Source organism: Sminthopsis crassicaudata, chromosome 4, assembly GCF_048593235.1.
Source record: "Sminthopsis crassicaudata isolate SCR6 chromosome 4, ASM4859323v1, whole genome shotgun sequence".
Taxonomy (NCBI): Eukaryota; Metazoa; Chordata; class Mammalia; order Dasyuromorphia; family Dasyuridae; genus Sminthopsis; species Sminthopsis crassicaudata.
The window spans coordinates 291,456,826-291,482,254 of NC_133620.1; the positions used below are offsets into that span (position 1 = coordinate 291,456,826).

General features: G+C 43.7%; 3 protein-coding genes across 6 annotated transcripts; 1 reads left to right on the forward strand and 2 right to left on the reverse strand.

Moving 5' to 3' along the window:
• Window positions 1-13: 13 nt before the first annotated feature.
• Window positions 14-11,232, reverse strand: SKIC2 (SKI2 subunit of superkiller complex). The gene is made up of 29 exons (XM_074311368.1): window positions 10,977-11,232; window positions 10,701-10,816; window positions 10,484-10,596; window positions 9,143-9,252; window positions 8,918-9,035; window positions 8,725-8,839; window positions 8,535-8,609; window positions 8,379-8,432; window positions 8,081-8,271; window positions 7,838-7,966; window positions 7,219-7,364; window positions 6,712-6,858; window positions 6,427-6,511; window positions 6,060-6,166; window positions 5,288-5,434; window positions 5,104-5,200; window positions 4,676-4,888; window positions 4,457-4,567; window positions 4,090-4,320; window positions 3,312-3,449; window positions 2,952-3,089; window positions 2,707-2,811; window positions 2,108-2,255; window positions 1,865-1,991; window positions 1,479-1,689; window positions 1,193-1,303; window positions 855-1,073; window positions 431-571; window positions 14-334 (listed from the first exon to the last, which is right to left on the reverse strand). Exons 1-29 carry the CDS (start codon window positions 11,006-11,008, stop codon window positions 134-136), a joined length of 3,876 nt encoding a protein of 1,291 aa, XP_074167469.1. The 5' UTR covers window positions 11,009-11,232; the 3' UTR covers window positions 14-133.
• NELFE (negative elongation factor complex member E) lies at window positions 10,961-18,470 on the forward strand. 4 transcript variants are annotated; one of them, XM_074311374.1, is made up of 11 exons: window positions 10,961-11,091; window positions 11,902-12,021; window positions 12,343-12,412; window positions 12,587-12,732; window positions 14,510-14,584; window positions 14,803-14,840; window positions 14,975-15,330; window positions 15,459-15,603; window positions 15,838-15,892; window positions 16,125-16,160; window positions 18,275-18,470. In XM_074311374.1, the coding sequence occupies exons 2-11, from the start codon at window positions 11,947-11,949 to the stop codon at window positions 18,467-18,469; spliced, it is 1,191 nt and encodes a 396-aa protein (XP_074167475.1). In that variant the 5' UTR covers window positions 10,961-11,091; window positions 11,902-11,946; the 3' UTR covers window position 18,470. The 4 variants fall into 4 exon arrangements, with proteins under 4 accessions (XP_074167475.1, XP_074167476.1, XP_074167474.1 ...); XM_074311375.1 differs by having other exon boundaries at window positions 16,125-16,227; window positions 18,275-18,469; XM_074311373.1 differs by having other exon boundaries at window positions 11,031-11,271; window positions 16,125-16,227; window positions 18,275-18,469.
• Window positions 18,471-18,542: 72 nt separating this feature from the next.
• On the reverse strand, window positions 18,543-25,335 carry CFB (complement factor B). The gene is made up of 18 exons (XM_074311371.1): window positions 24,764-25,335; window positions 24,276-24,506; window positions 23,347-23,532; window positions 23,022-23,195; window positions 22,689-22,790; window positions 22,371-22,507; window positions 21,721-21,859; window positions 21,359-21,490; window positions 20,906-21,007; window positions 20,662-20,799; window positions 20,298-20,395; window positions 20,070-20,187; window positions 19,671-19,821; window positions 19,476-19,552; window positions 19,284-19,384; window positions 19,062-19,194; window positions 18,927-18,976; window positions 18,543-18,747 (listed from the first exon to the last, which is right to left on the reverse strand). Exons 1-18 carry the CDS (start codon window positions 24,816-24,818, stop codon window positions 18,598-18,600), a joined length of 2,274 nt encoding a protein of 757 aa, XP_074167472.1. The 5' UTR covers window positions 24,819-25,335; the 3' UTR covers window positions 18,543-18,597.
• Between the last annotated feature and the right edge of the window lie 94 nt (window positions 25,336-25,429).

Here is a 25,429-nt window from a genome sequence, read left to right on the forward strand (position 1 = left end):
TACCCCCCCCAGGTTAAAACACATTAGCATGCTTTGCTGCTTTATTAATTTTTAAAAAGAAATTGGTTCTTCCATGGCCCATTCTTTGGTAGAGAACCATGGAGAAACCAGTAGGGTACAAACTACAGAAGGGTCACTGGGTATAGAGACTGGCAGCAAAAACTATGTCACGACGGAGCATTGTGGCAGCTGCCTCCATCTTAGCACCCAGCACAGGTTCTCCCACCAGCCGGGCGGCCCCTCGCAATGAACGACACATCTCTGCCAGGCGCTGGATACATCTAACAATCAGACCTTCTGGGGTTCCTGATAGCCCTGCCAGCTCAGAGAAAGGCTACAAAAAAATGAAGAGTTAAAACTTCTGGCTCTCCCTGAGATTCAGATAGTTAAACCAATTACTGCTTTGTTTCCCTATCCCTAAGGAACTCACCATGCCTCGTGCCCACTCATAGACAACTTCTACCAGCCCAAAGTGTAATTCTCCCACAAACTCTTCCACAGTCTGGTTCAGGCCACAGGATACTTGAACCTCACCAATCCGCCGGGCCACATCCTTGACACGCTCTATGCCCTGAAAAGATTGAAGAAAGGGTAGACCATACGCTAGGCAAAGTCATGTTCTTAGAGAAAACAGAAAAAGCATCTTATCATTTAAGGAAGAGAAAACTCAGTCTGTTAACAGAACTGTGTTAGAAGAATAGAAATGGATTTCATCAAAACAGTCTTCTTGGAGATGTGTGACACTTCTGAAATGAAGGAAAATGATGGTCCAGCATTCCCAGGGGAAATTCAGAGGCATATATGAAATGGAGGAGAGGTAGAAGTCAGGTGATAGTGAGTGGTGTGTCCCTCACCTGTTTAAGAGTGCATGGCAACTGATCTCCAGGATCTCCAGGACTTTGGCAGACAAGGCCAGATAGCAGAGCAGCAATCTCTTCTGGCCGAAGGGCACTCAGTGCATTGTCAAACATGAGCTCTGTCAGAAGCAGTTCATGACTACTCATGGCACACGCCACCCTTCCTGCCAGCTTCACGGTCCCTGCCCCATCCACGTAGCCCAATGTCCTCAGAATCTGGGTGAGGAAGGGGATAACATTGAAAAAGGAACATAGGACTCAGTTATCTAGCTATTCTAGCCGCCTTCCTGAACCTCATAGCCTCAGCATCAGGCATCCATCCAGTTCCTTCCTACCTCCACTCTCTGATGATACTCTGGCAGCAGGAGCAATGACTGGTCTGAAAGTAAAAACCGTAATCTTTCCATCTCCTTCTGGATCTGCACACGTTCCTGCAGTCTCAGGTACTAGAGAAAGATGATGCAAGAGGAACATTGGTGCCCTCTACCTTTTCCAACTTGGGGAAAGAGTCAAAGTACAGATTATATCCCTCCCTCTCCTATCACTCCATCACTACATATTGGCAAAAAGACCAGGTAAAGAAACACCTCCTCTGGGAATTCAGATAACAAGTGGTCTTACCTGGGCTGGAAACCTGGGACTGTGTACACACTGGGCACCTCGAATCAATTCTTCTAGCTTCCGAGCACGAAGCCCACCCTCAACTACTAACACCTCCTTCAATTGTAAGTCATTGACTGGATCCAGAGTAGGGGGCCCCGCTGGGTGTGCCTGAGCCAATCGGAGCATCTCCTGAACAGCAGAGGTCACCAATGGAGAGGGAGGGTCCTTCCTGAGAGAAAAACATAAAAATGTTTTTTCTCTGAAACTTCCTTTGCTCAGAGTAGTCAAACATTCATACATTATCACCACCCAATGGATCACTACCCTATAATCATTTCCTCCCAAGGTGGTAAAGTTTTTTCCCCAATTCATCAAACTATCCCCTCTCACCCAAAGCTACTAACTTGAATCTTGGCTGCTGCCTCTTGCTAAAATCCTCCAAAATTCGCTCCCCATTCACCCGTAGCATCTTTGTTGTGATAGCAATGATGTCACTTGGCTGAAGTTTTGCCACAGTATGATCACAAGGCCCTGTAGGACAGAATAGCAGAATCAAATTGCTGTCCTGGGACCCAGGCATCCTGTCCCTGGGGATGGGACTCCATCTCTAACCCAAGTGTCTGCCCCACTTCCCACCCAGTTCTTACCTTCAGGCAGGAATAGCTTGTGACCCACTAAATCATCAGGATAGGGGACATCAAGGGATCTGGAACTGCCAGGCAGTGGCCCCTCAAGGGGCTGTTTCTCACAGAGAATCAAGGTTGTGAAAACTCGGTTTGTGGTATCTGAGGAGACCTGGGAGAGACAAAAGCAGCATTACTCAGGTCACATTTATCTTCCCCTAATCTCACCTGACCTGGACAAGAGATGCAATTTGATTCTAAATTAAATCAAATTCCCAAGGGGAAGCATGTTACTAAAAATGGATGAAGGACATGAATGAAAACCTGGAGAGATTGGAAAGAAGAAGTCGGGGCAGCTAGGTGGCCCAGTGGATAGAGTACCAGCCCTGAATTCAGGAGGACCCAAGTTCAAATCTGGTCTCAGACACTTAACACTTCCTAGCTGTGTGACCCTGGGCAAGTCACTTAACCCCAGCCTCAGGGGAAAAAAGAAAAGAAAAGAAAAGAAAAGAAAGTAGAAGTCACCCTCCCCAAATCAATGTAATTGAGTTTAAGTTAGAGAAAACAGAGGAAGGAATTTACCAATCTCTCAGTCCAGGGATTCCAAGCCCACTTTACCTTACCTGCAAGATCACTCCAAGTGCATTCCGATGCTCCTGATTCTTAACCACTACCACTCTTCCCACTGACAGAGATTTCAGCCCATTCACTGATTCCATAATCCGTCGCTGGAAAAAAATGTCAGAGGAGGGACTGAGGAATAAAAAGGAGTGTTTTCTCATTGCCCTAGGTCACTTCTCTGGTAAGCAAGCTGATAGCAGCATTCTGTCTGTCTCTACCCTCCCCATTTCCCTATTTTCCCCATCACCTGGATTAGGCCCCGAGTCTCTGTCAGTTCTTCCCCCCAGCTGTAATACTCAGGAAGATCAACAAGCTGTCCTGAGGTATCTGGTTCCTCTAGGTCCCCAAGTCTCTTCGTCAATTCTGCCAAAGTCTGCTCATGTGCCTGTAGGGGTTCGGAGGAGACAGGAACGAGGATGAAACTTCAGGAAGCTTAAGAATCAGATTTGTGATCACTAGGTGCTGGACTTCTCCCAAATCCCAGGTGTGTTTTCCTTGAGGATCTGATCTAGTCCACCAACTCCTACGCTGTTCTTCCAGGGATCCAGACATGTCCCCCAAACACCCACCAAAACACAAAAATGTGCACTCATGCATGCATATACACCTTACTGTCCTTTCTTGAAGGGAACTCAGAAAAGCTTCTCTTCATCATATCTTCCACTCTGAGGGCATCAACCCGAAGCAAGTTAAGTATCATTGTATATGTGAGGCGAAATTGGGACTGTAGCTGGGAAGGCTTTCCCTGGGGATCAGGGATAGGAATCAGAGAAGGAAGAAAGAAATGGAAAGAATTCCTCCCTTCCCCTCTCCAGAATCAAAAATATTTTTCCTGACTATCTTAGCTAATCCTTTCTCATTGAGAGGTAGAGATAGAGATTCTAATTCCAGCTTTACTAACAGCTGTGTACACACATTAAGACCCTTCTCTGGGTCTCAATTCATCAAGAACGGGGCTTCTTAAATTTTTTCCACTTGCAACCTCTTTTCACTCAAGAAATTTTTGTGACCTCAGGCATATAGGTATATGAAACATATACAAGTCAAACATAGACTGATAATAAATCATAATTTCACAATCCCCATATTCAGTTATGTCAATCTATATGAGGTCACAAACCATAGTTTAAGAAGCTGGGATCTGTGTGATTTAAAATCCTTCCAGCTCTGATTGTTTATAATGTAAAAAACCAAAAGTTTATGAGAAATGAAACAGAAATAGGAGAGAGGTCTCTGAGATTTTCACTTACAAAAGTTGGGAGAGAAGAAAAAAAAGTTTAGAAGAGATGCAAAAAGTGTTATGATTAGAGAGAACAAAGAATTAAAGGTAATCACAGCATTGGAGCTGACAGTCAAAGGAATCTCCCAACTCTAGAGTAACTCACCAACATCATCCTATGCAGATCAGCCATCTCAGGCACACGTCCCTTACAGAGTAAGATGACAGTGCCTGTAGGGTCCAGACCACGACGCCCTGCCCGTCCTGCCATCTGTACATATTCCCCAGGGAGCAAGTCACGAAAAGTTGCACCATCATGCTTGCGCATAGAATCAAACACCACAGTCCGCGCTGGCATGTTCACGCCCATAGCAAAGGTTTCTGTAGCAAATAGGACCTGGGGAAAAGGATTAAGCCATTAGAAGAAGCTTTCTTCTGGCCTTCAAAAATACCACATCTGACTTTCCTAAGTCTGTACACTTTCTCGGAGTTAAATCTATCCCCTTCAACACAAGTTCTTTCTACTATCCTACCTTGACCAAACCACGACTGAAGAGCATTTCCACAATCTCCTTGAGAATGGGCAATATACCGCTGTGGTGTACACCTAGACCCCGGCGAAGGAGTTCTGACATGTGCAGTACCTTTGAGCAAAGATTTGGGTGTCACCATGGAGTCATGAAGTACCCAAAATCTAATATAGCTTTTATCTTGTAGACCTCCAATCTTCCCTCCCCACAGGCCTCAGATACCTGAGGTAGCTGGCGGTCGGAGCCTCGAAGTCGTGCAAGGCATCGCTGCAGGAAAAGATGGATCTCACTCTTCTCAGAGCTGGTGGTAAGGTCAAGGGAGCTGAGGCCTGATGCCTGCTCATCACAGCGGCCCCGGGAGAAGGTGAACACAACCACAGGAAGCTGGGCACGGCTCCGTAGGGAGGCCAAGAGGGACAGGTATATGCCTCGGTCCTGGCAAGAAAAGAAAAGAGGGCCAGAGATTGGGACCAAAAAGAACTAGGTTTAGATCCCAAGTCTCCAACAGGTATTAAAAGGGGAAGAGCTGGCAACTAGATTAATGGTGTCCTTAGAAAAGAGGGGTTCGATAACAAGAAAAAAGCAGTTGGAAAGAAAGGGGTAGTGTTAAGCAATGAATCCATTTCTGCAGGTCCCATCTAAGAACTCACCTGTCCAGGCCCACCTTGGTGCATTGGCTGCTTTGCCCCAAAGGTCTGTGCATGTTTGCTAGTCCTTTCTTTCTTGGCCTCCACAGCTGCATAGTATCTAGGACAAAAAGAAAGAGAAGATAAAGCCCTAGGTGTTCAGGCCTTCCCAGCCATGGCTTACTCCTTGCTCCCTTCCCCAATTCACCCCTTAGTGTGAAAAACTCCTCGTGAATCCAGAAGCAGAAAAAGCTCTCCTTGGGTTTTTGGACTATTCCCAGTGAACAGAAAATGTTCCAAGGGAACTGGTCTGGCAGCTGTGCTGATCACATAGAGATGTCGACGCTTTAGCCTCCTATGGGAGAGGGACAAAAATCAGAGATCATTACATTGTGGAACTGCTTTTCCATCTCACTGTCCAACTTTTAATCCCATCTCTGGCTGTGACTATTTCTATGCTTTTGTCCAAAGACTTCTAGAAAATGCCTTGGGAAAAACTTCCTGAAGGGGAGAATGTAATGACACCTTGTAATGTATTCAACCCTATGGGCCTCAGTATTTGCATCTGTAAGATGAAGGAATTGGACTAGGTGGCTTCTGTGGTCCTCCCTAACTCTAAAATTATAATGATATGACTCTTTCACCATTATTCCATCACTCTCTTTGCCTCCAAAATCACATCCTTCTTCCATTCTTTTTCCCAAAGAATCTACATTGGACAAAGGAGAAGGACCAAGGAATAGTTACCATATGAGAATTCTATATGCCTAAACAAGTTTATTGAAAATCTTTGATCAAGAAGGATAGCTGAAGGAAAATATCAGCATCACTATCACCACCCACTCCCTAGAGTTAGACTGCTCTCCTAACTATTACAGTTGTCAGCTTATCCTCTCCAAAGATATGGAATAACAGAACTGCCTCTTCCCCAGAACATAGGACTTAAAAACTCAAATTTTATGTCCGTCTCTGATCCTTACCCAATCCAATCTGCAAATTCGAGGGCATTGGGCACAGTAGCACTGAGGAGAATGATGGAAACATGATCAGGAAGCATGATGAGGACTTCTTCCCATACTACTCCTCTCTAGTCACAGCAAGATCAAGTACGCAGAAATATCACAAACAAATATAAAGATAGATATATCCATGCTAATATTCACTACCCCATCTGGCCATAATTCCTGTTCCCCCTGTGACCTTCCCTTTTATCTTCAAAGGAAAGCTATGTGATAAGGGCCTTTCTGGTGATAAAGTTGGGAGTGAAAGTGAAGATGTATACAAACAGGGAAAGGCTAAAAGATCCAAAGGTCAGTTACTAATGCTAATGAGCTGCATTCTCCTCACCTCAGCATCATTGATGTAATGGACTTCATCAAATATCACCCATTCAAGATCTCGAATCACATCTGAACCACTATACAGCATGGAGCTAGGTGAAAAGGATGGGAAGGAATACAAACAGATTCAAACATACTTGGAACTTCCTTCTCTCAACTATTAACTTAACACCCTTGTGATTCCTACTTCAAATTTTAATTTTAAATCCTTCCCCCTCAGATCCCAGACATGTACACAACTGACCACAGACTTCAAGATGGACCCTCAATCCCACGATATTATTCTACTCACCGAAGGATCTCTGTGGTCATAATGAGGCAGGAAGCTTCAGGATGTAGCTGGACATCCCCTGTGAGGAGTCCCACATCACCAAAGGTGTTTCGGAAATCTCTAAATTTCTGATTACTCAGGGCCTTGATAGGTGATGTATAGATGGTACTGGAGAAGGAGGAGGAATCCTGAACTTTCACTTACATGAGCTGTTACTCCTGAGCTCAGACCTACTTTCTTTTCCTCCTCCAAGTCCATCCCACATATTCTACCAAATTGGCTCCACCATTCGCCCCTTCAGAATGCCCTTCTATAACTCTGGTAATTTCTAAACCATTTTAATCTGTCCTCATTGCCTCTCTTTTCTTGTCTCTTTTTTTCTCTCCTGTTCCTCTCCATGTCATCACTTTCTCCCACAGGCTTCCCTCAACTCCTCCTCGTGTCCTAGGCATTGAGTTGGAAGAGGGCTGGACTGGTAAGGACAAGTTAAAGGATAAAATCAAGATTACCCTCTTCCCACTCCCATACCGAGTCATATGTTTCTGGGCAAGGGCAATGGCATATTCAGCCACAACAGTCTTTCCTGCAGATGTGTGAGCAGCAACAAATACAGAGTCATGTCTCTCCAGGTGCAGAATAGCCTGTTTCTGAAATACATCTGGTTCAAACGGCCACTGTGAGGACAGATACAGGGTAGAGATAGTATGAGAATGATTCAGTGGGTAAGTAAGGAAAGAGGTAGAAATATTCTTTAATAAAATGATACACAATAAAACAAAATGATTCATAACTTTATAATCATTCCAGAGAGAATAAGTAGAGAAAAGAAGGGGAAAATAGCTACAAATATTGAGGTAAATCTGGAGGTAGGTCTCCTTACCCCAGCTTTATAGCCCCTCCCTGTAACACACTACTTCCTTTGTGAGTTTAAAAGAGAATATCCCAGGGGAGGTACATAAGGGTTACAGCATCCTGTGCCAGGAAGGCTGAGGTGAGTGGTAGTTCTTATGTTATCTGTATACCTCTCATAGTCTGGAATAGGACAAGTCATGAATCTTACCTATCAGAAAGGGACTGGAATGAGATAAGCAGAGAATATGGATCATGGCACTGGAGAGAGGGGAGTAGAAAAGATGAGATTCATGACCTGGAAGGCAGGTTGGGGGATAAGCCGGTAGAAATCTCCCACAGGTGAAGTAATATCCACAGGAATAGCCCATTGTTCCAAGACTGGGGGCTTTGGAGGTTCTGGAGGTGACAAAGGGGTTGATGCATCCTAGAGATTAAGGGAAAAAAAATCAGATTGTCCCGGACCTCCATTCCATCCCACCCTACTGCTCAGACCCCAGCAGAACATACCAAGTTATCCATCCATCTATAAGCTATCTACCTTTAGGACTAAATCCTCCAGGCTACTAGCATGAACCAGTGGGGGATCAGAAGTGGAGGCTATAACACTGTCCCCTCCAGGACCCCCCAATCTTCCTGAAGTCTCTTCTTCCTCCTCCTCCCCTCCACCAAGTTCCAGGGGTTCGAGAAGATGGCTAAGACTGAGGAGGCCAGAAGCAGGGGTTGAGTTATCTGGCAAGATGCAGAGGCAAGAGAAATAGAGGTACAGTCACTATTTCCCTTCTGTTTCTTCTAACATCTTTTCTTCCCCCTTCTATCCCACCAGAGAAAATTCTTACTCTTTGGAGTGAAGCCTACACCTTTCTTGAAGCCTGGAGGAATGGTAAGGAGATCTGGAAAATGATAGTGGAATGTGACTGTGTAAGAGGCCACATCCTCCTCCCATCTCCAATCTTTAATCAGGATTCAATCTGTTCTTTTAGTGCCCCCTTCACCTTTCTCAAAGTCAATCTCTTCCTCAGAGTCCCCACGAATGCTCAGATCTGCTATGGTAGGTTCATCCATCCCACCTGGGAAGGGAAGCAGAACAGAAAAAAAATGAGTTATTCCATCTGTACGATGGAATAGCTGCCTCCCAGCTTCCTTAGGACACTCTGTTCCCCATTCTCTCTCCTCAAATATCACCTGGCCAAAATGGATAATGTGTTGGGTTGCCCCATAAAGCCTGGGATGAGGGTCCTGGGGGCCGGCGTAGAGACAGGGAAGTTGTGGCCGAGAGGTTTGTGTCCTCCAGCAGGACCTGAAAGAGAATACATCACACAATGAAGCTAAATCCATCTCTTATCCTCTGTCTTACGTCTCTGGAGATGCCCTTCACCTCTCTGTAGCCCAGGACTCTGCCGGTGGTTGGGTGTCTTTGAGCCTGCAGATCCGATGGGACAGGAGCTCCTGGCAGCCCCAGCAGAGACCAGGGGTCTGTCTTTCTCTGCCATTTCCTTAAGAGACCATAAGAAACAAATCAGTCTTCTCACTACCATAATGTCTCACTCCCGTCTTAGCCCCTCCTTTTCTTAAAAACAAAAGTTCCTAGAGCCCTTCTCACCAGGCCACACGTTCCACACCATGCAGGGGCAGCCATTCAGGGGATGACAGAAACAACTGCTCAGTCTCTCCTTGCAGCTCCGGGGCACAGGGTGGTAGCCCATGAGAGAGCTGGGAAATGAAATAAAGAAACACAGAATGGGAAACACGGAGCGGCAAGTAGAGGGGAAAGAGAACAAACTGCTCAGGAGAGAAAAGACAGACTAAGGCTCCTTGTTAAATGAAGACAGGTCAAGGAGATACAGGAGTCAGAGTTAAGAACAGAGTCAAAGGAGAGGCACACGTAGATGTGTCTAGCCCTATGATAAACACTAAAGGGAATGTGGAAAAATAAAAGACAGTCTTGCTTTCAGACTGTATTACACCAAAATATATTTGTAAAGACAGTGCCTGGCACGTAGTTGGTGTCATATAAATGCTTATTTTCTTTCCCTCCCCAGCCTTCCCTTCAAAATATTAGCTAGCTCACTGATAAGCTGACTTATTGATGCATAATGTATGAGATGTAAGTGCTGAGAGGAGAAAAATCAGCAGCAGCGAGGAAGCAGATGACAAGCAACGGCAGAAGCTTCAGGAAAAATGAAGTTGGAACCTCCTCAAATCTTCTCAATTATCAGAGCGTTTTTATGTCCACACACTTAAGTGCTAGAGGCAACTGAAAGATTAAATAAAAGGGCCTGACTCCAACCAAAGGCTTCAAGGAATCTGCAATCCACCAGGCCCACTTCCAATATAAAATGGCGCTCAAAATCATACTAAACTGGGCAAAATTTTCCACTTTTTTCCTGAGGCAGGCGGTAAGTGACTTGCCCGAGGTGAGAAGTGCTAAGTGTCAGAGGCACATTAGAACTCGGGTCCTCCCGACTTCAGGGCAGGGGTGCACGCTGCGCCACCTAGCGGCCCCTTGCCTCACATCTTTCAGTAATCGCGCTCCTCCAAGCCGGGCAGGAGTGAGCATAAGAACTGAGATTCAATGAGTAACTGCTGGAAGAATCACTGTCATTGTGGATATATTATAACGACAAAGATCCATTTTCGTGTTCGTTTTCTCATCTTGACCATACACCGTTCTTCCCTCCCCCAGGAAAGCAGGAAAAAGGTGTTCTGCGGCCCCAGGAGAGCCCGGACAAGGCTCTCTTCCCCCCTCGGACCCGCCCCCCAGCTCTCGACAGGAGCTCGCCGCGGAGTTCCACGGGGAGTGACAGCACGGAAGGACGCAGCGCCGCCGGCGGCAAGCCCAAGGATCTTCCCCTTACACTAAAGCATACATTATTGCGGGAGAGAGCGGCTTTATTCTGGATCGGGGTGAGTGGAAGCCCTCGGGGGGTCAGGGCTCACTCACGGTGCCGGCCGGCGAATCCGAGACCTGAGGCTGGCTCAAAAGCTCCCAGCGCCCAGTGCATCCGAGCTCCAGCGCACAGAAAGGCAAATCCAAGGGCCCCCGAGGGGGCAGTACTGAGAAACAAGAAGACTGGTAAGAATTGAGGGCAAGATCCAGGCTTAGGGCAAAGGGCAAAGGTTACACTCGCTCCCGGCCCCTATTCTGCCCCAGCCCTTACCCAGACGCTCAGTCTCCAGCATAGTGCAGCTTCCCACAGTCTTCGCGAAGCCGGAAGTGCTTAGAAGACCGAAGCTCTGGAAGTCCCGCCCCTGGCATGGCGGAAGTTGCCGCGTCCTGCGTGATTGACGTCATAAGAGAGAAGGGCGGAAATGGCTTCAGGCCGAGAAACAAGGCAAGTAGTGGGGAAGAGTGTAGAAAAGAAACAGTGCCGGAAATGGCGCAAGGCCTAAAGGGAAGTGCCTTCCCCTCCGGCCGCCTAGGTTACAGAGCGTACCAGTTCCAGATCCCTCCCCTAAACGTCATCATTCTGCGCCCGTCTGGTCTTCCCGAGAGGGCAGAGGGAATTGCTGCGGTGGACCGTGTAAAGGAGATAACGTCTCCCTTTTCTGGTGAGAACCCTCCCTCCCTCCATCTCTTCGGCCTACGGCTCTTTATGTATTCCTTTCTCGTTGCTATGGTGACATGGCGGGAATTCCAGCTCGAACCCCGGACGTTCGGAAACCCCTGTTGTTGCTATGATCACCACCTTCGAGTGGCCCGAGTTCGAGCACTGTTGCCATAGTAACGATGTACGTGAGGGTTGGGGATATTCCAGGAGAGAGCATTTGTATATTGTTTCACCTAATAAACTCACGCCCCTTGAGGACAGGAAAAGGTTTTGCCATTCGTCGTACTCCCGGCGTTTAGCACAGTTCCTGGCCCATAGTAAGCCCTTAATAAGCGCTTATTGATTTGACTTGAGAATGCCCTTCCAACTAGGAATAGGGGGAGGGGGATGGAGAAAAAAAAGATATTTTTAAATCTTTGGGAAACACTATACCGCTTACATTCTAACTGAAGAGCATCTTCCTCCAAAATGATTTTGTGCTGGAATTCAAACATAACTTGGGCCTTAGTCCTGGCTTTGCCACAAACTACATTTGCCGCCTCACACAAGCCCTTCTCTTTTGAGAACCTGTTTCCTCACATCTAGAGTAGATGAGAGTCAGACCAGGTGGCCTTCGAAGTTCTTTGTTTGGGGAGTCCGTGACTTGGCTGTCCCAGGGTTCTCCTTTGGAGTCCAGGGATGTCCCGCATGAAAGCCACTGAGAGGCCAGAGCAGGCCATGGTTAATGGAGATGTCTCGATACCATAGGCCCTAAGGCTGTGGGATAGAAAGATAAAAGATACTCCCTTGGATACATTGTTTTGCTTTCCAGTTGCGTCTCTGGAGAGCCAGACCTGGCTCAGATCTGGGAACTGACATGTTGGTGCTACCCCCAGGACTGAGTGAGGAGGAGGAAACATTGCAGAAGAAATTCAGCAAACTCAAGAAAAAGGTAAGCAAACAAGCAGAGTGAACAGGAGAAAAACATAGGCTTAAATCCCACAACCTTTTCTTGAATTCATTACTGTAAGAACAACCATCTGTGTAGCACTACCATTAAATTTGGTACCTCTTGATAAGCAACACCTTTGGCATATGTACGACTTGTGAACCCACTATCACCTTAGGTCACCTTGCCCAACCACAGGTAGTGGTTGAAATTATTTTAAGTGAAATTTATGAGAAATTCTCCAAACAAAAGATCATAAGATCTTAGAGTGGGGAAAAGCCCTCATTAACTCCTTTTTCTTTTTTATCTCCCTATCCTCTCTAGAAAAAAGCATTATTGGCTCTTAAGAAGCAAAGTAATAGTAGCACAGCCAGCCAGGGGGGCATCAAACGCTGTGAGTAATGGGTTAAGTGCTGTTATTACAACGGATGAGAGGAGGGGAGGTGGGTTTTGTTTGGAATTCCAGCAGTATACTGGAAAAAAGAATTGGGACCTAAAAGGATTTCTCTCACAGGTTAGGCAAGAATATTATTTCCACTTAATGCTTTCTATGTTTTTCCTTGATTAGCTCTATCAGAGCAACCTGTGGTAGACACAGCCACAGCAACAGAGCAGGCTAAACAGCTGGTAAAATCAGGAGCCATTAGTGCCATTAAAGCTGAAACCAAAAATTCTGGCTTCAAGCGATCACGGACTCTGGAGGGGAAATTGAAGGTAAGTGGAATCAAAGAAAGAATAGGTGAATCCAGTCTTAATTTACCATGCTGAGGGCCATTAGAATGGGGATGGTATCTTATTCATTTTTATATCTTCTTAAAGGACTAGAACAGTTCTGTCTTATCTAGTAAATGCCAAATAAACATTTGAATTGAAGTGGGAAAAGGAGGGCTTTCTTGAGGATGGAAGAAAACAATTTTAGGATAAAAACCTTTAGGAGATTCACTTTCTATGGGCCCCAGTTTCCTCATAAGGAAATCAGACCAGATGATTTTTTTTTTTTTTTAAGGTCCCCTCTGATTTAAAATTACTTTCTATCAGAGATATATTCATGGAAATACACCTGAGAGGTGGTACAAGCCAAATTCAAAATGTCCTCAAGAAAGGTTTGGGTAATTTCATTAATCAAAAATCATTAAATGCTTACTGGGTACCAGGCCCAGTGCTAGACATTAGGTACAAAAACAGAAATGCCCTTACATTGTGGGGGAAATAGTATGTACATGTTAAAAGTATTAGAAAATAAGTATAGAGTACTTTGGGGCAGAGGGAGGCTGACAGCTTGAGTGGATCAAGAAAGGTTTCATGTAAAAAAGTGGTCCTTGAACTGAGCTTTAAAATAAACAAGGAATTCTTAGATAAGTTAAGGAGGAAGTTAGGGAATGATACCAATACATAGGAAATAGCTAGTGAAAAAAACACCAAGATGGGTGATGATGTATCATGTTGAGTAAAAGCAAGGAAGCTAGTCTGGGTTGCCCTCCTAATGCAGGAATTAGAATGATATATAATACTGATGGAAAGCTATGTTGGGGCCTGGTTATAAAAGATTTTAAATGCCAAATGAAATATTTTTATATTTAGTCCTAAAAGCAGTAGGGAATCATTACCAATGGCTAATATATTGAAATGGAAAATCACATAGTCATGCTTCCATTTTAGGAAATCGCTCTAATATGAATAGATTAAAGAAGGGAAAGATTTCAGGAAGAAAGACTAAGAAATTATTACAGTAATTTAGGCCATAGGTGATGACAGCTTTAAAAATTAGGGCTATAGTCATGTGAGTAAAAAGGAAACTACCCAAAAGATTTTGTTGAGGTATAGACAAGATTTAGTATTTGTGGAATAGGAAATCAAAGATAATGCTACAGTTTGTGAACATGGGTGACAAAGTATTAGTGACTTCAGTAGAGATGAGAAAGTTTGGAGAATGGTTTTGGGGGGAAAAAAAATATATATATAAGCTCTGTTTTGGACTTGTTGCATGTTATATACCTAAAGGACATATAGTTCGAAATTTCCAATAAGCAATTGATTTAAGATTGGAGAAATAAAAATGTTGAATATAGACCCTGGAATTATCAGCATAAAAATGATTATCAAGTCAGTGGGGAGCTAAAAAAAACTCATTAAATGAGTATGGAGGAATAAGAGAAGAGAACACAAGACATTACCTTGGAGTACACCCAAAGTTAAGGGACATGATAAAGGATAATAAATTAGTAAAGAAGACTGAGAAATAGTGGTTATAATGGTAGGAGCAAAACCAAGACAATATTGTCACAAAAACTAAGAGCATATTAACGAATGGTTAGTCAATTATAGGATATCTGAGGAAATTAGAAATGTATATGGACATTTCTCTTGAGCCCATGCAATGTTTGGGGAGGAACAAAAAGAAAAGGGGAATCATCGGGGGTTTTTTAAAAAAGAGGCAGGAAAACTTTGGCCAATTGAATAGAGCATCCTAATTCTACTTTGTTATCCTTAGGATCCAGAGAAGGGCCTAGCGCCTACTTTTCAACCATTTCAGCGAAGCATCTCAGCTGATGATGATTTGCAGGAGGTAATGTGGAAATTACAAGATTTCAAATGCTTGAAAAGCATTTGGAGGCAAGGTGGTGAAATGGAAGGAAATGGGGATAGGAGGATAAGGGATAGTTATAGTGGGAATATATTGGGCAAAGTGAGAGGAGAAAGAAAAATGAGTGAGGCAACAGGGTATTTCATTCTAAGTATTAACTTGGCTATTCTTCATGTTATTCTTTGTTTTCTTTCATCTAGTCATCCAGACGTCCCCAGAGGAAATCTCTATATGAGAGGTTAGAGATGGAATAAGGTTCCTGGAGCCATGCTTGGATTGGAAGGAACCAGGATTTGAAAGGGGAGGATACACATACTTCTGAGGAGGGAACGGGGTAGGGGGACCTTATAATATTTTTGTGTACCTTTACAGCTTTGTATCATCCAGTGATCGACTTCGGGAGCTAGGACCAGATGGGGAAGAATCAGAAGGTCCAGGGAGTGGAGATGGCCCTCCCCGAAGCTTTGATTGGGGTTATGAGGAACGAAGTGGTCCCCCCTCTTCAGTCTCCCCACCCCGAAGCCGAAGTCGAGATTGCAGCCATGAGAGGAACCGGGATCGGGATAGAGACCGGGATCGAGATCGAGACAGAGATCGGGATCGGGACAAAGATCGGGACCGGGACAGAGAACGTGATCGAGACCGGGACAGGGAGCGAGACAGGGACAGGGACCGAGACCGGGACAGGGACAAGGACCGAGACCGTGATCGAGAGGGCCCTTTCCGAAGTAAATGACATGAGTTTAGGGGATAGGAAGTTTCTGAGAATATTTGAGTGGGGTCTACAATGACCTTTCCAGTAAGAGATTGATTGGATTATAATCCCTGATCCTAAGCATGATCTCTGGCCTTACAGGATCTGATTCATTTCCTGAGTACCGAGGTCCACGTAAGGGAAACACATTGTATGTATCTGGAACAGATATGACACCCACCCTCCTTCGTGAAGCCTTCTCACCCTTTGGGAACATCATTGATCTCTCTATGGACCCACCCCGAAAGTAAGGAGGGTTTGGAAGAGGAAGGTCAAAGAGAGGCTCAGTAAGATATTTGGGGTCCTAGGAAAAAATATAAGGGAATGAGAGAAAGTTCTCATGGGCCAAAAAAGAGACAGAAGATTGGGAGGGTGTAGGGAAGGGAAATCTTATATTGGGCCTGGTAGAAGAAATAGGGGGAGGAAGTGGCCAAAAAAGATGTGGGTCCTAGGAATGATGCTGTTTTCCATCCTCACCCAGCTGTGCCTTTGTCACCTATGAGAAGATGGAATCAGCGGATCAGGCAATAGCCGAGGTCAGAATTCTTAAATAGATTCCCTTTGTCCCTTCTCCTCTTCCTGTTATTTCCCCTATAAAATATTGGGCATGGGAGAGTGTAAATTGTGAGTACCATCCCAACATCATAGTCTTTTCCTCATTCTCAATCTTAATTCCCCACATTTTTGTATATAGAATGTATCTGATGCAAGTAGATCCTCTCTAATTTGTTCCTAACTTTCTACCACTACTGGTCTCTCCACTCACAGCTCAATGGGACCAAGGTAGAATCTGTGCAACTCAAGGTTAGCATCGCTCGTAAGCAGCCTATGCTAGATGCTGCCACCGGCAATTCTGTCTGGGGCTCCCTTGGTAAGAATACATTTCCAGCTCAACTCCACAGTAATCCACTACTTCATCTTGCTTTTCTCCATAACCTTAGACTCACTAGAATGAGATAAGGGCCAGGACGGGGTTGGTAGTCATGGAGAGAGGGAAAGGAAAGAAGATGAACCCAAGATTTTTGGAAAGAATTAATAAAATTAAATTGGACATAGAAGTGTGAAAGAGAGTGAGAGGGGTAAAGTCAGAGAAGAAAGTGTCTATTCATAAGGAAAATTCTAGCCTAAATAACTTGGAAAAATAGGAAAGTTGGATTCAGGGGGCTATTTTGTTGGAGAAGTAGATGAGTTACATTTTAGATATGTTGATTTTTGAGGTGATAGCAGGACTTTCAGATGTAAATGCCCTCTATGTAAATGCCTGGAACTCAGATGTTAAGGATGTGGATGAAAGTTACATAGAAAACAATTCTAACATAGAAAATAATTGATGTTATGAGAGATCAGTTCATCAGTAAAGCTATAGAGAAGAGCAGAAAATCAGTAACTGAGCCTTGAGGATTATCTAGTCATTTTCCCCCTTCATATCCTCCCAAAATGTAGGAGAGGGAGGGGAATAGAAAAGAGAGAGAGATAGCCAGGGTAATGCCATGTCATGGAAGTCAAGTTTCAGAAAAGCCAAAAGTTTCAGGAAGTTGGGAAGGGAGAGTATAATCTAGTGTCCCTTGCCCCAGAAAGTGAAAACTAGGAAAAGGCTAGTTTATTAACTGTCCTAGTTTATAGGATATTATAACATCATAGTCATAGGATTTAGAGGTCATTTAGGCCAACATCCTCATTTTACAGATGGGGAAAATGAGGTCCTAAGAGGTCAAATGATTTGTCCCAAATTACATAGCAGAACCAACATTATCTCCTAAATCTAGTACTCTTCCTGCATTTATTGGTGAACTTATTTATTATTATTATTTATTGGATGAATTTATTGGTGAGGGAGCAATTTTCATGAACTTGTGAGAAGTCAGGTATCTCATAGGGAAGAGAATGATAGTAAGAAAGTGTTAGTACTTAGTTGGAAACCAGTCAATTGAAAGACTTAGCATTGAAAAGGAAAAGAACAAGATATTAACTAAAGAATTAAACCAGCATCAAGCAAAGGGCCTAGAGGTTTGTTTTTTGTTTTGTTTTTTCAAAATGTAGGTGAATAAGCATATTTGAAAGTGGAGGAAGAATTAAAGAGATTGGAAGGAGGATATATAAGAATATAGTTTCCCAGGAGCTGGGAAGGACTTATCTTTAGGGCTGAGAGGAAGTAATTTTAGAAGATATTTTTCTTCTTCTGTATTATAAAGGAAGGAAGTGGTAGTACATAAAAGTGAAGATAGTAGGTCAAATTGTTCTCAGAATGTGTTTAGGAAATTTTCAGAATATTTTGAATTAAATTCGCTTCCTTTAATGTATTACCTTAGAAGAGATTTGTTTATATTGCTGCTGCATCTGTCCCTATCACTTTAAGATGAATAAATCAATTTCCCAACTTTATAGCTAGATAATAGGAAATTTTCATGGTGAGGGAGAGAGAAAAGAAAAGAGAGGGGGGATATCAACCAAATTTGTCAAAAGTAAGAAGGAAAATTCATCAATGTCATTGACAAAAGAATGCAACTTCCTTTCAGAATTTTAATAATCCTATTGTTGTACTTATAGAAGTTAAATGTTAACCCTGTCTTTACTTTCTAAAATCATTGTAGACACAAAATGCTTTTATAATATAATTCAAAATGGCAGTTTTTTCCACTTTCTTCTTTCCTTCACTTATATTTCAAGAGCTTCACTCAGAACTTGAGGCTTCCAGAACCTGAGTTGGCCTTTCATGGGCTTGAAAATGGCAGGAAGGCAGTCCAGAGTAGATTAATGAACCTTTACAGCTTTGTGGTTGCAGATTCCAAAGAGGAAAAAAATAACTGAAGACCAATTTTGCTTCAAACTAAGGATGAGCTCTGACTAGGTTTGTTTTTTGGGTTTTGTTTTTTTTTTTTTAATTAATATTCTTGACATATTCTCTCCTTTCTCTCTAGCTGTACAAAGCAGCCCTAAGGGCTGTCATCGGGACAAGAGGACCCAGATTGTCTACAATGATGATGTCTATAAAGAAAACCTTGTGGATGGGTTCTAGGCAGCTGAAAGAGTGGGGGAAGAAATCCCTCCTTCCCTTTCTTCCCTCCTCCCCTCTAGGTTTTAGTAAAAACCCACTAAAATGGATATTCAGTTAACCTCCTTAGTTTCTGAATTTCTTTGGCTGTCAATAATTTTTCAGCCCTACACACAGAGAGATCACACACAGGATTGATTGCAGTTCCTTGTTTTAATTTTTAATTTTCCCAGACATGTTGAAAATCTTTCACAAGAATCCTAGATCCTCGTCCTTCAGTTTCTCCTGAAGCCAAGGCAATACTTGGAAGAGGTTGATGTGGAAGTCACGAGCATGAGGGGGAGGGACTCTGTTGGGATGCTTGCAGACATCTTCTACACCCCAGCTAATCACACCCACCTAGGGAAAAGTTAGGGGAAGGATATGTTGACCATTTGGTCATCCACTAGAAATTTCAAGAAGATTTTGCAGAACCTTCCCAGAATCTTTCTTACCCACCAGAACTGAGCCGCTTTGCTAATTTGTAGACTCAGGAGGACATTTTGCCTCCTAAGGTGGAACAGAAAAGAAAGACTTACTTGAATAAATCGACTTTTCTTGTGAATAATAAGTGGACCACCAGAATCTCCTGTAAGGAGAAGGGGCAAATTACAAGCTAATAGAAAATGATCACATTTTGGAGAAAAAGGTGCTAGAAGAGGAAGTTTTCTTGCCTTTACAGGTGTTGGGGTCAGCATAAGGTTGGTTTCCCCCAGTGCAGAGAAATCGGGGAGTTACCACATCAGAGAGCTGCTTTATCTTCTCATAGCCTTTGGCTTTTCGGGCATCTCCCTCACAACTGGCTTTCTGTGTGGGCCACAATAAGAGGAGATAGGTTTTGTGGGAGAAGAAATTTAAGGATTCTCCTGCAGGGTTTTCTCCCACCTCCTCCTCACCATCTCCCCATTCTTTATGTAAACTTCTTTTTGTAACAAGTTATTCTTGTCTTCAAACACAAACAAGGCTTTGACATTCTTCTCAGGGAGCAGCTCTTTTTCTAGTGGGGGAAAAAGAAACAAGCTCAAATCTTCTCTGTTACACATCCATCTGTTGGCCCCTTTCATCTTTTGATGCCTTATTTATCTCACCCTGTTGTTGACATGTGGTTGACAATGGGAGCCTTAAAGCACGATTTGTTGCCTCTGTGCATGGAAGACAGATGGGTCTGTGTGGAGGAAAGAGAGAGCCTGGGTCAAGTGACTATCATGCTATTCAGGACCAGTGCTCCACTCTAGGCACCAGCCATCAATGCCTGTTCTTGTTCTTGACCCAGGGATTCTGACCTGAGGTCTTTTGAGAATGTGAACTTCTTCTTGAGCTTGATAAGGGCAATGTCATAGTCATAGAATTCAGGAATTCCTTCACCTTTTTTCCTATTGATGTCATAATCAGGGTGGAAATAAACAGCATCCACCTGCCTATTCTGTATACCACCTGGAATGAAGAGGAAATAGTAAGCAGGAAGTTATCTCAGAGCTGCTGCTTTGGCCCTAGTCTACAATTCTGTCCTAACTTTTACAGCCTCTGATCAAGAGTAACAAAAGTGGGTGAGGGGTGGGAAGGTGGTATTCAGGTGGGTATAAAAATGATTAGGAAATTCCCATGGATCAGAAATATTTTATTGAGAAGTTAGAATGGGGGAAATTTAAAAACTAGAGTCTTAGGAACCAGGACTGCCCTACCTGCATCGACCTTAATGGAATGGGCTTGGTCATCCACATTGAAGCAGTGAGCAGCTGTTAGCACAAAGTATTCTGACACAACAGCCCCCTTACATGTCTCCTTTCCTGCAGAAGGCCGCTGTAAACAAAATTGGGTGGGATAGAAGAGAGGGGTCATATCTCTTAGCTATAAATATGCCTTAACCTGTTCGTTTCCCCCACTTCTCCAATCCATCCTCAAGCACTCACAATGACATTAATGGCAACATGCCAGGGTTGTCTTTCATATTTTCCACCTTTCTGATGTCCCCATGCTATTCCACACAGACCCAGAGTGTTGCTTTCATCTAAAGGAGAAAGAAAACTAGGGAATTGTTGCTTACTAGTTCCCTGGATGAAGATTAATTCATGCTGGTAAGGATGTTAATGTCCCATTCTGTTATAGGGACTGGAATGAGAATGAACAATTGCAGCAGAAGGAAAATTTAGGTTTCATCAGGATAAAAGATTAGATGTCAAAGTATTTTTGGAATTAAATAGAGGTGCTGGAAGATAATAGTGATCTTGAGGTTCTTACATCCTTGTGTAGTACCACCCTCTTCCAGGCTCCTACCAATCATCAAGGAGAAGACATGCTCCAGGTCTTCCATGTCCTTAACCTTAAACACATGTTTTTCCCCATCCTTCTTTGAAGCCAAATCATTGATTTTCTCCTGGTCCACCAAAGGCCCAATCCCAAATACATAGACATCTAAAAATGAAAGCAAAGTTTGAGAACCTCCTGAATCTCTGAAAGGAACAAAATCTGTTCCAAACATCAGGGTCTTTTAACTGTTCAAAGAAGCTTGACTACTTACCCAGATAATTTTCTCTTGGATTTCTACGGTTCTTTCCAATATCCAGAAACTCTCGGATCTGCTCGATAGCTGCCACAGGGTCTCCTCCCATGTTGTAATTTCCTGCATGTATTGAAGAAAGTGGGGATTGTGTTCTCAAAATAGTGGCAAGGCAGACTGAGATGTGCCAGCTAAGATGTGACATTGGTCAGAGCCATCAAGAGCTGATGGAAAGAGAAATGGCAACATTGGAAGACAAGAGTCCTTTTAGATTTCTCTAATTGGTAAGAGAAGTAAAAGTCCAGGGGTGGTCATAAAACCAAAAGGAATCATTCAGAGGGGATTGGGAAGTGGCCAAAGAGTTGGAGAATCACTCAGGAAGGCTAGAGGGTCACATAGACTGAGGGTCTACAGAATTTAAGGTTTAAGGAAAATGGAAGGGCTGGAGACTTCCATGGAGAAGTTTCCTCTAACCATCAGTCATGAGCACGATCACATGACGTGTTTTATTCCAGTTAATGTCATTTTTGGACTCTTGTAGGATCATCATCTCATACAGCAACATCAACGCCCGCTTTGTGTTTGTTCCTGACTTCAATTGGTGGTCTGCAGGGAGGAACAAGGTCATTATCCTCTCCCCTCAAGCCTCTGGCCAACCTCCTGACATCTTTAAATATCCTTTCCTTCTCCCCTACCTGATAGCCTGCCTCTTCCCCATGCCCTCAACCCAACTACCTACATACATATGTGACTTCCTGATCCCACTGTAATAGTTGCTAATTTCTTCTGAGCCCCCATAGGAACATCTCCAACCCCCAAGGTTCTGCTGACTAGACCTGTATATTGGATCTTTTCCAGCTGTTGGATGACCCAGTCTGCGTCACCGCTTTGCTCATCTGATAATTTGACTACCGCTTTGGCCTCCGTGGCATAGGTCACTACTGCATATCGTGGCTTCACCCCATAACTTGCCACCTAGCAAAAGAAAGAAAATGCTGGATGGCTCAAAAGTGATAAGAAGAGAAATCTACTGGGTTAGTTAGGACGTAGAGCACCTATGGTTAATAGGTGATTCAGGAACAGGGGGTCTTAAAGCCAGCAGAATTTGGGAGAATCTAGGAATAGGTGACATGATGGAATGAGGGGAGAGAAAAAAGGCATGGGCAGATTGAGAGAGAACACTTCTATTAAAAATCCAGTTTTTCTATGAACCCTTTCCTCATCAACACAAATCAAGAAGAACCTTCCCCATCTGACTACACACAATACTTTGTTTTGGGCCTTTTTAATGCACTATTTCACATTATTAAAATTATCTCTCCCACCAGGAAACTAAGCTCCATGATGGCAGGGACTGAGCCTTATCCAAAATTTCTCCCCTGTTACAAAGATTTCTTAATGCTTAGTAAATGATTGTTGATTTGAGGGTGCGGCCATTAGGGTCAGTCATGGGCTGCTCAAGGAGAAGCAGGCTACTAGTCATCACCTTTTCAATGAGGCTAGCAAAACACTTTTTGGCTCCTGTAAAGTTGTTCTTGCCAATGCTATCTGATGCATCTAGCACTAGATACATATTCATAGATCCTGAGGGGTCTAAGACAATCTTCCGTTTCTGCTGCTCTCCTGGGAGGAAAACAAAAATTCTTGGAAACCACTACCCCAGTATGCCCACCTCTCCTTTTCCCTAGGTTCACATGCTCTCCTTCTTAGATCCCAAAAACTGCCCCCAGCCCAGTTCCTGTTACACACACACACACACACACACACACACACACACACATATATATACATACATACCACTTACCTGGGTTATATCCATTTTCTGCATCAGCCCCTTCAATGGTCTCTGTCAGGGAGGATATGAAGGCAGCAAACACCTCCTCTGAGGTATCATACATGAAGGAGTCTTTAAGGTAAAAAATGGTGAATGAGGAAGTGACCATATTCTAGGAATAGAGGAAGCAGATGAAATTGTCCTAGGAAGGGCTTAAAGGGGAGGAACAAATCAGGATAGAGGATTAAGATGAATATATTTTGGATTAAGAGCAGGAGTGGCTATAGGTGGTTCAGGGCTATAAATAATAGGGTCTGAATAAAGTCAGGGTAAATATTAGATGAGGCAGGGTTTAGGAGGCACCTTGGCAAGAGGGCTCTGTGCCACTCCAGGATCCATCTTCCATGCAGGTACGCTTCTGGGAACCCTGTAAGGTGAGCCCTTGGCCACAGTGGTAGGTGACACTATCCTCCATTCGGTATTGTCTGCCTGCCTTCCTTGTACCAATGGGGATGCCAGGATCTCGGCAATACCCCTCTGCAGAAATTCAAGAAGATAAAGTCTCAAGTCTGTGACATGGGAAACAAGGCTGAGCCCACATGATGTTTGGGACAAAGAGAGAGATCCATCCTATCACCAAGAGAACTAGGAAACTAAGAGGGAGAGTTTTGTGGAAGGGAGAACTCACCACCATCATCACAGATAGCTGTATAGCCATCCCAGTGGCCAGACGGTTGGCAGATACGATTGGCAGAACCATGTAAAGTATATCCATCATAGCAATGGAAAAAAATCTGTTCGCTTATGTTGTAGAAGTGTTTTCGAGGCCAGAAATCACCATTTTCAAAGTCTTCGGGGCCTGGGCATTGGATTACTTCAGGAGCAGAGGGAGAGAAGGAAAGAAGCCAGTAGGGAGTAAAAGGGGGAGAGAAATCCTCAGATGGAATCCCTTTGCTTTTGCAGACCTTGTCTCAAGAATAGAATCTTCTTATTCTCTAAATATGTCTATAGTTCTCCTTCAATCTTAATTCAATTCTGATCCTCAATTATTATTATAGTAGCTTAAAAAGAGAAACCATGACAATTCATCTCTACATAGGAATCTAAGGTTTGCAAAGAGTTTTCTTCACAAAAACTCTGATAATAAGTAAATACCAAGTATCCAGTTTTACAGTTGAAGAAAATGATTTTGCCCAGGCTCATACAACTAGTTAAGTTTTAGAGGCAGAATTTATCCCAGGTCTATTTAAGATATCTTGTGCTTTGAGGTTAAAACTGTGATTACTATCTGGGGTAAGATCAGGATTGCTATTAGGATTCCAACCATGCTATCTTCAGTTTTCTAACCAAAATCTGTGTCCTATTTAATCAAAGTATGTGCCCTACCCTTTCCCTAAGTTGGTACTCAAATGGAACCCTGACTGTAGTCCAGAACCAATCCTAAGCAATAAAGCCAGACTATTGGCAAACCTCAACTTAAACCTAATGTCACCAAACTTTAAGCCTAAATCTAATGGCAGACCTCAATCTAATCTCAGTCCTAAACTCAGCCCTAACTTTACTCCCAACCCTAACCTTAACCCCTTGCCCTCTCACCATCACCCAAGCTCTCCTTACCTTTGCACTCAGCTTTTTTAACTATCTTCTTATTTGGGGTCTGAAGGGTGCTCCAGGACCCCCATGGCTTGCACTGACGTATCTTCACAGGATATGGATAATAGCCAGATGGGCACACATATTCCAGAAACTGCCCATTCTTGAGGAGTTGAAAAGAGCCCCCTGAGATCTCTATTCCCTCCAAAGGACATGGTTGGGTAGTAGAAGATTCTGATGGTGCTGAAATCACACCTGGAGAGAGAGGATTATAGGATTTTCAAATCCCCTCATTTTAGAACTGAGAAAGCTGGCATCCAGAAAATATACATAAATTTCTCTTCTGCTCTCTTATCTGTCTCTTTTTCTCTCTTGTATATATGTATCCAAAGTGATAGAACTAGTAAGTTGAAGAGACATCAAGACAAGAACACTGAAAGGATTTGAAAGGCAAGATACTTCAGCTACTCTACTGCAATAGCTATCCAATGGGAGATAAGGCAATAACTTACCAGTACTTAGGAACAAGGGAAGGACACAGAACCAGGAACAGGATGTTTTCTTCATAGTTATGGGAATAGAAACTATATGGCCTCCTCTTTCTGACTAGGTGAGAGAAATGGGGAATTGATGAACAGGACAACTGAGGGGAAAGGGTCCTGGGATAAGGAGGAAGTTGGGTTTGCGTCTCTCTGAATCTATCGGGGCTCTATGTTCAAGTCCAAACTCTAATCCCAAACTAGATTGCTCCTGTTTTCCTCTGACCACCACCCCCTACACTTCCCCTTATGCAATCTCTTCTGGCACCTGTAGCTTGCCCCACCCCTGGCATCACTTTCAGTAATGCTCAAGGGGAATGTATGTGTGTATTTGTTTTGAGGCCCTATTCATAGGCAGCCAACGAACTGAAACTATAAATGTACCTCCCTTTACTGCCCAGTAGTTTGGGATCCAGAGTTTCAAATTCCCTAGCCCTGAACTCTTACCCAAACCCCAGGCCCTCCTCCCAGTTCCCCATAATGATTCCCCATAAAGCCAGCTACCCTCCCCTGACAGCCCTGAGCTTTTCCTTTCTGGTCTGGGTAATGGGGACAGAGTCCGTAGACTATTTATCTATCAAGGTCTCTAACCTCTTGCCCTCTCCTAATTCCTGGAATCTTTTCAGTGGTTTTCCCCAC